Here is a 14,978-nt window from a genome sequence, read left to right as displayed (position 1 = left end):
ATACACACCCATACCACAACGACTGGTATATCAAAGGTCGTGGAATGTGCTGTCCTGTCTATATCTGTCAGTCATACACGCCCATACCACAACGACTGGTATATCAAAGGTTGTGGTATGTGCTGTCCTGTCTATATCTGTCAGTCATACACACCCATACCACAACGACTGGTATATCAACGGTCGTGGTATGTGCTGTCCTGTCTATATCTGTCAGTCATACACACCCATACGACAACGACTGGTATATCAACGGTTGTGGTATGTGCTGTCCTGTCTATATCTGTCAGTCATACACACCCATACCACAACGACTGGTATATCAACGGTTGTGGTATGTGCTGTCCTGTCTATATCTGTCAGTCATACACACCCATACCACAACGACTGGTATATCAACGGTTGTGGTATGTGCTGTCCTGTCTATATCTGTCAGTCATACACACCCATACCACAACGACTGGTATATCAACGGTCGTGGTATGTGCTGTCCTGTCTATATCTGTCAGTCATACACACCCATACCACAACGACTGGTATATCAAAGGTCATGGTATGTGCTGTCCTGTCTGTATTTCTGTCAGTCATACACACCCATACCACAACGACTGGTATATCAAAGGTCATGGTATGTGCTGTCCTGTCTTTCTGTCAGTCATACACACCCATACCACAACGACTGGTATATCAAAGGTCATGGTATGTGCTGTCCTGTCTGTATTTCTGTCAGTCATACACACCCAAACCACAACGACTGGTATATCAAAGGTTGTGGTATGTGCTGTCCTGTGTTTCTGTCAGTCATACACACCCATACAACAACGACTGGTATATCAACGGTCGTGGTATGTGCTGTCCTGTCTATCTGTCAGTCATACACACCCATACGACAACGACTGGTATATCAACGGTCGTGGTATGTGCTGTCCTGTCTATATCTGTCAGTCATACACACCCATACCACAACGACTGGTATATCAACGGTTGTGGTATGTGCTGTCCTGTCTGTTTCTGTCAGTCATACACACCCATACCACAACGACTGGTATATCAAAGGTCATGGTATGTGCTGTCCTGTCTATATCTGTCAGTCATACACACCCATACCACAACGACTGGTATATCAACGGTCGTGGTATGTGCTGTCCTGTCTATATCTGTCAGTCATACACACCCATACCACAACGACTGGTATATCAAAGGTTGTGGTATGTGCTGTCCTGTCTATATCTGTCAGTCATACACACCCATACCACAACGACTGGTATATCAAAGGTTGTGGTATGTGCTGTCCTGTCTGTATCTGTCAGTCATACACACCCATACGACAACGACTGGTATATCAACGGTTGTGGTATGTGCTCTCCTGTCTATATCTGTCAGTCATACACACCCATACCACAACGACTGGTATATCAAAGGTTGTGGTATGTGCTGTCCTGTCTATATCTGTCAGTCATACACACCCATACGACAACGACTGGTATATCAAAGGTTGTGGTATGTGCTGTCCTGTCTGTTTCTGTCAGTCATACACACCCATACCACAACGACTGGTATATCAAAGGTTGTGGTATGTGCTGTCCTGTCTATTTCTTTCAGTCATACACACCCATACAACAACGACTGGTATATCAAAGGTCGTGGTATGTGCTGTCCTGTGTATTTCTGTCAGTCATACACACCCATACCACAACGACTGGTATATCAACGGTTGTGGTATGTGCTGTCCTGTCTGTTTCTGTCAGTCATACACACCCATACAACAACGACTGGTATATCAAAGGTTGTGGTATGTGCTGTCCTGTCTATTTCTGTCAGTCATACACACCCATACAACAACGACTGGTATATCAAAGGTTGTGGTATGTGCTGTCCTGTCTGTATTTCTGTCAGTCATACACACCCATACCACAACGACTGGTATATCAAAGGTCGTGGTATGTGCTGTCCTGTGTTTCTGTCAGTCATACACACCCATACCACAACGACTGGTATATCAAAGGTCATGGTATGTGCTGTCCTGTCTGTATTTCTGTCAGTCATACACACCCATACCACAACGACTGGTATATCAAAGGTCGTGGTATGTGCTGTTCTGTCTATTTCTGTCAGTCATACACACCCATACCACAACGACTGGTATATGAAAGGTCATGGTATGTGCTGTCCTGTATTTCTGTCAGTCATACACATCCATACCACAACAATTGGTATATCAAAGGTCGTGGTATGTGCTGTCCTGTGTATTTCTGTCAGGCATACACACTCTTGTCCTGTCTGTGTGTTTCTGTCAGTCATACACACCCATACCACAATGACTGGTGTATCAAAGGTCATGGTATATGTTGTCCTGTCTATTTCTGTCAGGCATGCACACTCTTGTCCTGTCTGTGTGTTTCTGTCAGTCATACACACCCATACCACAATGACTGATGTATCAAAGATCATGGTATGTGCTGTCCTGTCTGTGTTTCTGTTAGTCATACTCACCCATAGTCCAGCCAGTGCCCCACTACTGGTGTATCAAATGCAGGGGTATGTGCTGTCCTGTCTGTGTTTCTGTCAGTCATACTCACCCATACTCCAGCCAGTGCCCCACTACTGGTGTATCAAAGGCAGTGGTATGTGCTGTGCTGTCTGTATTTCTATCAGTCATACACACTCCTGTGTTTCTGTCAGTCATACTCACCCATACTCCAGTTTTCCCACTACTGGTGTATCAAAGACAGGGGTATGTGCTGTCCTGTCTGGAATCGCAGCAGCAGGAATAGTTCGAGGTATCATATTTCTGTCAGTCATACTCACCCAAACTCCAGCCAGTGCCCCACTACTGCTGGTGTATCAAAGGCAGTGGTATGTGCTGTCCTGTCTGTTTCTGTCAGTCATATACACCCATATTCCAACCAGTGCTCCACTACTGGTATATCAAAGGTCGTGATATGTGCTGTCCTGTCTGCATTTCTGTCACCTATTCTCCAACCAGTGCTCCACCACTGGTATATTAAAGGTTGTGGTATATGCTGTACTGTCTGTGCATTTCAATCAGTCATACACACCCATACTCCAACCAGTGCTGCACAACTTGTATATCAAAGGCTGTGGTATGTGCTGTCATGTCTGCATTTCAATCAGTCATACAAACTTATACTCCAGCCAGTGGTCTATGATTGCTATATCAAAGGGCGTGGTATTTTGTTCGCTTTGTTTAAAGTTTAACAAAAGCTGCTACCTATTTCAGTAATAACAAGAGGTCTTTTATATGCAATATCCCACAGACAGGATATCACATACCATGACCTTTGATATACCAGTCATGGAACACTGGCTGGAACGAGAAATAGCCCGATGGGCACACCGACAGAGATCGATCCTAGATTAACTGAGCATAAGGCTAGCGCTTTACGCCAGGGCTAAGGTATGTGCTGTGCTGTGCTGTCCTGTCTGTCGGATTGTGCATATTAAAGATCCCTTGCAACTAATGGAAATCCTTCTCTGGACTGAGGAGGTGACGGTGATCAGAACTGTGTCCAACACAGGCGTGTGCTATTATAGCTTGTTCTGAATGTGCATCTTAAAACTCTTGAACTTGAACTAATGGGAAAATTGTAGCAGGTTTCCACTCTTAAAGGGACATACCCTAGTTTTTAAACACTAAGGCATAGTTTTGACTATTAGAGCTGTTTTGGATAACTGAAATCATACTTTGCTTAGATTTTGTTGTTTAGATTATCCATTTCCGTACATTCAAAGTGTTTTTAGTCATCCTGGTGTTTTTAATATCACAAGATATATTTCTTATATTTTTAAAAATGCACATGCGTCTGAGAAATAACAATTATGGAGTCGAGTTTTAGTCTATTTTTAGAGGGTATTTCACCATTTCCAAGTAACAGACTCATGTTTCACTCAATTGTGAGTGTTACAGGTTTGTAGATTAACTAAACTTAGTGTTAATTTTCACACGTTGAAAATAGGGCCTGTCCCTTTAAAACACCATGTCAGAATTACCAGATGTTTGACAGCCAATAGCCAATGATTAATAAATCAATGTATCCTAGTATTGTCGTTAAACAAAACCTTTTTCCTCTTTTTTTTACCCACTCATACAGTGGACTCTTCCAACCAAACACCTGTGTACGGCCTTAATCGGTATAGCACTTGCCTGTGGTGTTTGGGTCATAGGATCAAACCTCCTCATTGAAACAATTCTCTGGGGGTTTTCCCATCCTAACCAGTGGCCCATGGTATGTGCTGTCCTGTCTGCATACATAAGATCCCTTGCTATTAATGGAAAAATGTAGCAGATTTCCTCTAAGACTTTGTCAAAAGTTACCGAATGTTTGACATCCAATAGCCAATGATTAATAAATTAAAGTGCTCTAGTGGTGTCGTCAACAGGCTGTCTGCCAGAAAAGAATTGAAGACGTGTAATAAAACTAAAACAGACCATGACTGTTCCTACTGTGTGGTTATGGGTTTGAAATGTTTTGAAAGTTAAACATTGCATTTCATGTACTTTGACGCATTTTAAACAGAAGTGCGTTTACTATAATTGTTTATTAAGTTATAAAAATGTATACATTATTTTTACATGCATTTAGGGTACCAGGGATTCTAGATTATGGTAGCCCCAATCCCATGGCTAGTGATATTCGATGTTGGGCTAGTTAATTACTACTAGTGCTATGCCCGATGGCTAGTGATTTTTTTTTTATCAAATGTTACATATTTTGTAAATAAGAATATCCTTCCCCCACTCCAACCCCCATATGTTAATTATTTTTAATATCCTTCCCCCACTCCAACCCCCATATGTTAATTATTTTTAATATCCTTCCCCCACTCCAACCCCCATATGTTAATTATTTTTAATATCCTTCCCCCACTCCAACCCCCATATGTTAATTATTTTTAATATCCTTCCCCCACTCCAACCCCCCATATGTTAATTATTTTTAATATCCTGCCCCCCACTCGAACCCCCATATGTTAATTATTTTTAATATCCTCCCCCCACTCCAACCCCCATATGTTAATTATTTTTAATATCCTTCCCCCACTCCAACCCCCATATGTTAATTATTTTTAATATCCTTCCCCCACTCCAACCCCCATATGTTAATTATTTTTAATATCCTTCCCCCACTCCAACCCCCATATGTTAATTATTTTTAATATCCTTCCCCCACTCCAACCCCCATATGTTAATTATTTTTAATATCCTCCCCCACTCCAACCCCCATATGTTAATTATTTTTAATATCCTTCCCCCACTCCAACCCCCATATGTTAATTATTTTTAATATCCTTCCCCCACTCCAACCCCCATATGTTAATTATTTTTAATATCCTCCCCCCCCCCCACTCCAACCCCCATATGTTAATTATTTTTAATATCCTCCCCCCCCCCCACTCCAACCCCCATATGTTAATTATTTTTAATATCCTTCCCCCACTCCAACCCCCATATGTTAATTAATTTTAAGCTCTATATCCCTCTTTTGGTGACATATCTGGATCCATATTCACAAAACATCGTAAGCCTAGTTTTACACGTAAACGTAAATCTACGACTGAAGAGCTATTCACGAAACAACGAAAACGTAAGTTACGTGTAAAGTTGGACGTAAATATAAGAGTGCCTCAGGTTGCAACTAACGCTGCACGTAAGTCGTGTACATATAATAAATCAAGCACGATCGCCGTTATTTACTATTATTTACGGAAACTAGCAGCATTTCCAATAAACGAAGCAGTTTGCGATGGCGAACGCCCACGGATTGAACATATTTTTGTTGGTGATTGAACGGATGTTTTCGACTCGGCCAATTTCTCCTGAGTTATCTTTTCCTTCTTAAGAAATGTCCTAAAGTTCGTGCCAAAACGCGGATCCCCACCAATACTAAAATGCTATGGTCCCACTGTTCGCGATGTTATTGTTAGCAGACGACAAACAAAATTGCGTTTTGCGCATTTGTTATTTACCCGGTAGCCATCGTTTCTAATGTGTTTTTATTAATTACTCCAGTGAGAGTGTTAAATCGTGGATTTACGTCCAACTAAGTTACGTTTACATTTACGACCGTCTTTGAGAATAAGGTGCTTCTTGCACGTAAACGTAAATCTACGGCAGACGTAAGTGCTAGTCGTAGACGTAAATTTACACCTTTTTGTGAATATGGGTCCAGATTATTACTAATATTTAGTAAAATTGTATTAAAAGTAAAGTAGGGCTAGTGAATTTTTAATCGTGGCTAGTACATTTTTAAATCACTGATCTCATTGGCTAGTGGATTTGATAACAATTCTAGAAGCCTTTGGCAGAAAGCCAGGTAAAGCAGAACATATTTAAACTTTGCTTTTTGCTTGAATTATCTTTTTATTTATTTCTCCAGAAAAACTTTGGAAAAAAAGCTCCCAACATAGTTTTATCAGAGATGAGGAAGGAATGTGAAGCACACCTAGAGAAACACAAACAGGGCAGCCAATCAAACGAGAGTCTGCACAAGGCCATGAATATTCATATAACAAATTTAAAGCTGCTGGCAGGGCCACCAGAGGATCTGCAGAAAGCTTTGCCGACGGCCGAACCTGCTAAAAGTAAGTGAAGCAAAATGTATTTCACTTGAAGAATAATGGTTGGGACATAGTCCAGTGGTAAAACGTTCGCTTGATGCGCCGTCGGTCCAGGATCGATCCCCGTCGGTGGACCCATTGGGCTATTTTTCGTTCCAGCCAGAGCTCCATAACTGGTGTAACAAAGGCTGTGGTATGTACTATCCTGTCTGTGGGATGGTGCATATACAAGATCCCTTGCAGTTAATCGAAAAGAGTAGCCCATGAAGTGGCGACAGTGGGTTTCCTCTCTCAATATCAGTGTGGTCCTTAACCATATGTCTGACGCCATATAACCGTAAATAAAATGTGTTGACTGCATAGTTAAATAAAACATTTCCTTCCTTGAAGAATATACCGGCCTTGGTGGCGTCATGGTTAGGCCATCGGTCTACAGGCTGATAGGTACTGGGTTTGGATCCCAGTCGAGGCATGGGATTTTTAATCCAAATACCGACTCCAAACCTTGAGTGAGTGCTCTGCAAGGCTCAATGGGTAGGTGTAATCCACTTGCACCGACCAGTGATCCATAACTGGTTCAACAAAGGCCATGGTTTGTGTTATCCTGTCTGTGGGAAGCGCAAATAAAAGATCCCTTGCTGCCTGTCGTAAAAGAGTAGCATATGTGGTGACAGCGGGTTTCCTCTAAAAACAGTGTCAGAATGACCATATGTTTGACGTCCAATAGCCGATGATAAGAAAATAAAAAATCAATTTGCTCTAGTGGCGTCGTTAAATAAAACAAATTTTACTTTTCCTAGAAGAATAATAAACGCAATGATCACCACATCCACCATAACAGTAAAATATTTTGTGGCTGGATAGGTTGGTTGGTAGGTACATGTAACTAATTTAATGTGCTCATATACCACTAGGGTTTCGAACACGCCCATCCAGAGTCTGACCTCTGATATGATCGGGGGCCTGACTCGGGACAGGAATTTGTGGCTGGAAGCTGAGCCTTGTTAATTTATTACATACGGTACCCATTTAGTCTTAATATAGTAATAAAGCTGATGGGGAATGACAGGTGTGCGGCACGGATAGTCTCAAGAGACAAGCACATGTCGCGGTTGGAGAGACAAGGACTGGGATATGGAGGTGAACAGCGAAAGAATTTGAAAGATAGGAGGAGTTGCTAAAGGAAAGGGGGCAGTGAGATACAAAAAAAAGAGAGGAAAAAACATGACTGTTCTGATCGTCCAATAAAAACTAATATTTTACTTTTAATATAAAATCACGCATACGGAATTTATGTCCACAGTCCAGTAGTGTCATGTCCCTAGCCAAGGACACTCAGCGGAATTACTTTGATATCTTAGACATTGATCTACTACTATCCGGGTCAATAAACCTACCAATTGAAGAAAACAGTTTAATTTTTAATGTAGTACATAAATACATAGCTGAAAGTAAGAGATTCGAGTTGGAACTAACTTATTATTCTGATCTTACTGCTCCATATAAGGTTAGCTCCAACAATAGGATCATTACTATCATATTTTGTCTCGACTATCCCATTTCTATTCTATCTACTCTCTACCTTTTATTACTATATATTAAAAAATATTAATTATGTTAAATATTTTGTGCCATTGGACATTGTTATTATGCCTTAGATATATACGATTATAAATATTGTCTGATGTCCATCTTGTTTAGGAGAGCACTTATATAGGCTCTGCCTGTTGTGCAATCCTTTTGATTCTTTTTTGATCAATAAAATATCTCAAAACAAAACTCAGCGTTCTGTCAATTCCACAAAATTCAGCTAACGTTCCAGACAAAGTAAGCTGTGTTACTGTAGATCCTGAAATTAATGCGACCATAATATTAATGCGAAAAATGCAAGGTCGTGTTATTCGCATTAATAATATGACTCATTTATTTCTATGTTTGGTAGTTAGCTATGCGCATGTCATCGGTCATCCCTAAGGGAGCTGGAAGCTCAGGACTTGAGAACTCTTTAAGTGAGACTAAAATCAGCGAAGAGTTCAGCTATACCAAGCCACTATTAAAGGGACATTCCTGAGTTTTCTGCATTGTAAGATGTTTCCGACTAATAAAATATTTCTACGATTAAACTTACATATTAAATATATTAACTTGTTTCGAATATCAGTGTCTGTATATTCAATGTGTTTCTGGTCGTCTTAATATTTGTAAGAAGCCCAAACTGGAGTTTCGTACGTACATATGTTAGGATATAACATGAAATTTAACCTAGTACAAATATTAGAACGGTCAAAAAACCATTTAATATACATTACTAATATGTTATACAGAAAAATATATTTAATATGTAATTACAATCGTTAAAAAGTCTCTGTTAGTCGATAACATCTTTAAAATTGCAGCAAACTCGGGAATGTCCCTTTAAAAACAAACAAGGGTATGCTTTGAGTTGATCTCACCAGAAACATTAGGGACTAAACAAGTTAATTGATGTGTACACCAACAGGTTAGTGAGTGGATCTCATTGAAGACTCCTGTAACTCGGACGTGTGTTAGTAAGAGTAATATTTGAAAGGGAAGCCACTCGCATTAATTTAGGGATGCATTAATTTCTGGATCTACAGTATTTAATTACCGTAAGCTTTTAATCGTCTGACTACTGCAGCGAGATATCTTGCCCGACGTCACGTCAGTCGACATACTGTATACTGTATACAGTGCATTCCCCAATTCATATTTCATGCCGTTTTGCACACGCCACTCACTGGAAACCGAAATATAATAAAAGAAAAAAGATTTATTTTCAAAATGGTGGCTTTTGTTTTGATTTTTACCATGACATTTTGATTTTATAAAATGGTTTTCGGCAAGTATTTTCGCTTCACAACAATGACAGCACGTCGCAGTCATTTTCAGGGATCGATAGCTGGTTGTGACAGCTAATTTGATAATAAGGAATAAGTTAGCAAAATTTATTTTCATTTGGCAAAATAATTTCATGTAATAATTGATATTTTGTCTGGGGAAAAAAACTGGGTTTCTGCTATTTTTTCTTTTTTTGGTGAAGTGTTCTGCTCACCCACTGCTAATCCTGACTTAATAATTCAGAGTATTGGTGTATGAGTGTGCTGTGTATCAGAGTATATGTGTATGAGTGGGCTGTGTATCAGAGTATCGGTGTATGAGTGGGCAGTGTAGCAGAGTATCGGTGTATGATTGTGCTGTGTAGCAGAGTATCAGTGTATGAGTGCTGTGTATCAGCATTGGTGTATGAGTGTGCTGTGTATCAGAGTATCGGTGTATGAGTGTGTTGTCTATCAGAGTATCGGTGTTCGAGTTTGCTGTGTATCAGAGTATCGGTGTATGAGTGTGCTGTGTATCAGAGTATTGGTGTATGAGTGTGTTGTCTATCAGAGTATCGGAGTATGAGTGCTGTGCATCAGAGTATCAGTGTATGGGTGTGATGTGTATCAGAGTATCGGTGTATGGGTGTGCTGTGTATCAGAGTATCGGTGTATGGGTGTGCTGTGTATCAGAGTATTGGTGTATGTGTGTGCTGTGTATCAGAGTATCGATGTATGAGTGTGTTGTGTATCAGAGTATCTGTGTATGAGTGTGTTGTGTATCAGTATTGGTGTAAGAGTGTGCTGTGTATCAGTATTGGTGTATGAGTGTGATGTGTATCAGAGTATCGGTGTATGAGTGTGTTGTCTATCAGAGTATCGGTGTATGAGTTTGCTGTGTATCAGAGTATAGGTGTATGAGTGTGCTGTGTTTCAGAGTATAGGTGTATGAGTGTGCTGTGTTTCAGAGTATAGGTGTATGAGTGTGCTGTGTTTCAGAGTATCGGTGTATGAGTGTTGTCTATCAGAGTATCGGTGTATGAGTACTGTGTATCAGAGTATCGGTGTATGGGTGTGCTGTGTATCAGAGTATCGGTGTATGGGTGTGCTGTGTATGAGTGTGCTGTGTATCAGAGTATCCGTGTATGGGTGTGCTGTGTATCAGTTTCAGTGTATGAGTGTGCTATGTATCAGAGTATCGGTGTATGTGTGTGCTGTGTATCAGAGTATCTGTGTATGAGAGTGCTGTGTATCACAGTATCGGTGTATGAGTGTGCTGTGTATCACAGTATCGGTGTATGAGTGTGCTGTGTATCACAGTATCGGTGTATGAGTGTGCTGTGTATCACAGTATCGGTGTATGAGTGTGCTGTGTATCACAGTATCGGTGTATGAGTGCTGTGTATCACAGTATCGGTGTATGAGTGTGCTGTGTATCACAGTATCAGTGTATGAGTGTGCTGTGTATCACAGTATCGGTGTATGAGCATACTGTGTTAAATGTTTCAGACCCGGAAGATGAAGCGGTGATCCAGGAGCTGAAGCGACTGCTGTGTAAGATCGACGAGATGAGAGTCCAGCGACAGTCCTTCCTTGACCAGCTGCGAGACCACCTGCAGAGTGACGACATCACCAACGTCCTCGTCACGCAGAAAAACAACTCTAAGGAGGTAAGCATGGTATAGCTGAAATCTCAAGTATTCAAGTCAGGAGGTAAGCATGTTATGGCTGAAATTTGAAGTATTCAAGTCAGGAGGTACATGTAAGCATGGTATTGCCGAAATCTCGAGTTTTCAAAACAGGAGGTAAGCATGGTATTGCCGAAATGTCAAGTATTCAAGTCAGGAGGTAAGCATGTTATGGCAAAAATCTCAAGTATTCAAGTTAGGAGGTAAGCATGCTATGGCCGAAATCTCAAGTATTCAAATCAGGAGGTAAGCATGCTATGGCCGAAATCTCAAGTATTCAAGTCAGGAGGTAAGCATGGTATTGCCAAAATCTCAAGTATTCAAGTCAGGAGGTAAGCATGTTATGGCCGAAATCTCAACTTTGTATTTCACAACGATCCCCATCGGTGTGCTCATTGGGCTATTTCTCATTCCAGCCAATGTGTTATGGCCAAAATCCCACTTTGTATTTCACAAATGAAAATTTTTCCGGATTGTCTAAAATTGTGAATTTTTTATCATCATGTGCATGTACATTGTTTTGGGGTTTTCTGCTGCTAGGCGGGATGTAGTCCAGTAGTAAAGTGCTTGCTTGATGAGCTGGCAGTCTTGGATTGATCCCTGTTGGTGGGCCCATTAGGCTATTTCCAGCCAGTGCACCACGACTGGTATATCAAAGGCTGTGATATGTGCTATCCTGTCATGGTGGTGCATATAAAAGATCCCTTTCTACTATTTGAAAAATGTAACGGGTTTCCTGTCTAAGACTATATGTCAGCATAACCAAATGTTTGACATCCAATAGCCGATGATTAATAATAAATGTGCTCTAATGGTGTTGTTAAACAAAACAAACTGTTGTATTTCACAAATGATCGTTTTCCAGATTGTCTACAATTCCAGTTGTTTTGTTTCCGGGTTTGCTGGTGTTGCACATGGTGTTGTGGTTTGTATACCAAATCAAATCCCATAGATGACAATAGTAACATATGTGGCTAAAACTCTTACCTGCAGCGTATCAATCAATATAAACTACACGGATATAAATTCTACCACCCCTCACCCATAAAGTGAATCAGAAAAAATTGGGGGTCAAGCTGCTCATTTCTAAGATAACGGGTAGCGTATATGTATCACTACCCTAGTTCCGCACAAAATTTGAGTATTTTTTTTACAGGTACCCGATACATGTTTCAAGCACAGTGGTACTATATGAAATAAAACTAACACTCTCACATTTATCACCAATCACAGGACTTGTGGTGTTCACTTCTCTATCAAAAGTTGGGTGCACCTCGAACTTTGACCCAGCTGGAAGTTATTTGGTTTAGTACTATCTGTATACATTCTGAATGGGGCTCGCCATTTTAGACCATTGTGATACCCTAACGCTAGGACCAATCTCGGTAACAGACTTGGGCAACCAATATTAAAATTTCCCGATTTTATTTATCATTGTTGAAGATTGGTTGAATCATCTGCATTAATTTTAAAGTGGCAGTCTTGGGGGTTTTGAGGTTTTCTTGTTGTTAAACGCACTTGACCATCAGGCTACTAGATTTGCATTTGCCACTAGCCATGAATTTTGTGATTTTAAAATCCAAGCCTGGAATGTCCTGGAAAAAGCATTAAATTTGATTGTGTCCTGGAAATTTAGGCCAAATTTTATTTTCACATCTTTACTTTTGTTGTCCTGATAATCTTGTCTAAATTCGGACAATAATTTGTTGTAAAAAAATTCAATGCTTGAACATTTCATGTCCTGGAATTTTTTTTTTTTTTTTAATGTCCTGGAAAAGTCCCGAAAATATCCTGGAATTTTAAGTTTTTTTCAAGTGTAAAAGCCCTGTACATGTATGAGCTTATTTTTAAAAAAAAGAAAAAAAGTATAAAACATTTTCAACGTATCACTTTCATTTTACTAAGATCAGAGAACATATTGATTTCTTAAAACTGTGTAACAGAACAGATTTCAAAGTAATGAATTGAAGCATTCAACTGTACATGTATAATATGAAAAAAATATATAACAATAGGGAAATATGCCATCTAGCTTGATCAATAAATAAAGAAAACAAATCATTGATTCAGTATTATGGATACTACGCAGTTATCAATAACAAGTCAAGGTAATGAAAACCACCTGGCTTAATTAGTATTTCAATGCTACTTTTTAATCAAATAACAATGCCAAAAAATTTTTTTATCCTTTTTTTTGTGTGGGTATGTGGTATAGTCTAGAGTAATTACGTATTAGTGTCAAATGTAGTTACAGTGGAACTCCTCTAAACCGGACACACTCATACCAAGTAAAATGTCCGGTTTTAAGAGGTATCCAGTTTAGAGAGGTTCTCTTCTGTACAGATATTTAAAAGGGGACCGCGATAAACGTCCGATTTTGAGGGAATTCCGGTTTACAGAGGGTCTGGTTTTGAGAGGTTTCACTGTATCTTAACACAGATCTGTAAATATCAAAATCTTGAGATTTAGAAATTTTTGTATCTGTTTGTTGCTATCGGTCTGTTGGAAAGTGCATACAAAATATACCTTGCTACTAGTACTAATGACATTTTTTGGTGAATTTCGTCTAAAGATTGTGTCAGAATTATTGTTTTATTTTGTTTTGTTTTTAAAAGTTAATGTTCAAGGATGTAAATTCTTGAATAGATCTACGGCAGCTACGCGACTATTAAAAGCTGTGGCAGGATTTAGCTCAGTCGGTTGAGTGCTCGCTTGAGGTGCTTGCGTCGCAGGATCAAACTACATGTACCTCGGTGGATACATTCAACTGGATTTTTTTTCGTTCCGACTAGTGTACCACAACTGGTCAAAGGCTATGGTATGTGATTTCATGTTTGTGAGAAAGTGCATATAAAAGATCCCTTACTGCATTAGGAAAAATGTAGCAGGTTTCCTCTGATGACTACATGTCATAATGACAAAATGTTTGACATCCAATAGTCGATGATTAATTAATCGGTGTGCTCTAGTGGTGTTGTTAAACAAAAGAAACTTTGTTTTATTTGTATTAGAAGCCTTTTAACATAGCTTAGTTGAAATCCATGTTTTTTCATCTTTGGCTATTGGATGTCAAACATTTGGTAATTTTGATATACCAGTATACACAAATGTAGCCTTAGAGAGGAAACCTGCTACATTTTCTTCATTAGCAGCAAAGGATCTTTTATATTCACCATCCGACAGACATTATAGCACATACCACAATTTGTTATGTACAGGTTTTGGTGTACTGGCTGGAATGATAAATAACCCAATAGGACCACCAATGGGGATTGATCCTAGACTGACCGCACATCAAGCGAACGCTTTATACCACTGGGCTACGTTCCACCCACTGGCTGCTGGCTGATTAATCAATGTGCTCTAGTTTTGCCCTAAAACAAAGCGTACGTACTTCCAACTTTGACATGTTCTCTCTCAGTCGTCCATTTTCTCTGTTTGTTGTAGGCCATATTCAGTGAACAGCTGAAGAAGCACAATTCGCTGGTTAATCTGATTGGTCAGAATCTGATGGCGCAGGACAACATTTTGCGGGCTCTGACAGACTACAATGCCAGATACGCGACGATACGGAAAGCCACCAACGAATCATGTGCTAGGTAAGAGAACCGTCGCTAGAGTAAAACAGTGATAGAAAAAAGAAGCTTTTTCGTCTTCATCCAGTGTGAGACTAAAGCTTGGTTTACACCTGCCGATTAATACTTTTTCAATATAAAAATGGCGCTCTATATCGGTATCAGTATTGTGTCCATACCGAATACTGTACAAGTACTGAGGTAAATTACCTAAAAAATACCAATACTGAACCTGAAATTTCAATCCTGCCCAGCTCGTCTCCAAGTCCTAACCACTTCATGACTCTTGTTTTCTAGAC

At 39.8% G+C, this 14,978-nt stretch overlaps 1 protein-coding gene across 3 annotated transcripts in view; it reads left to right on the top strand.

The window, feature by feature from the left end:
* LOC121387513 (tyrosine-protein phosphatase non-receptor type 23-like) overlaps nucleotides 1–14,978 on the top strand; it is a 62,411-nt gene that overhangs the window by 24,308 nt on the left and 23,125 nt on the right. For all 3 annotated transcript variants that reach the window (XM_041518653.1, XM_041518654.1, XM_041518655.1), the window contains 3 exons: nucleotides 6,399–6,603; nucleotides 10,926–11,086; nucleotides 14,552–14,703. In XM_041518653.1, coding sequence (XP_041374587.1) covers nucleotides 6,399–6,603; nucleotides 10,926–11,086; nucleotides 14,552–14,703 — 518 coding nt within the window. The remainder of the gene's footprint in view (nucleotides 1–6,398; nucleotides 6,604–10,925; nucleotides 11,087–14,551; nucleotides 14,704–14,978) is intronic.

This window comes from Gigantopelta aegis, chromosome 13, assembly GCF_016097555.1.
Source record: "Gigantopelta aegis isolate Gae_Host chromosome 13, Gae_host_genome, whole genome shotgun sequence".
Classification (NCBI taxonomy): domain Eukaryota; kingdom Metazoa; phylum Mollusca; class Gastropoda; order Neomphalida; family Peltospiridae; genus Gigantopelta; species Gigantopelta aegis.
The sequence above is the reverse complement of the archived record's forward strand: the minus strand, read 5'-3'. Positions and strand labels throughout refer to the sequence as shown.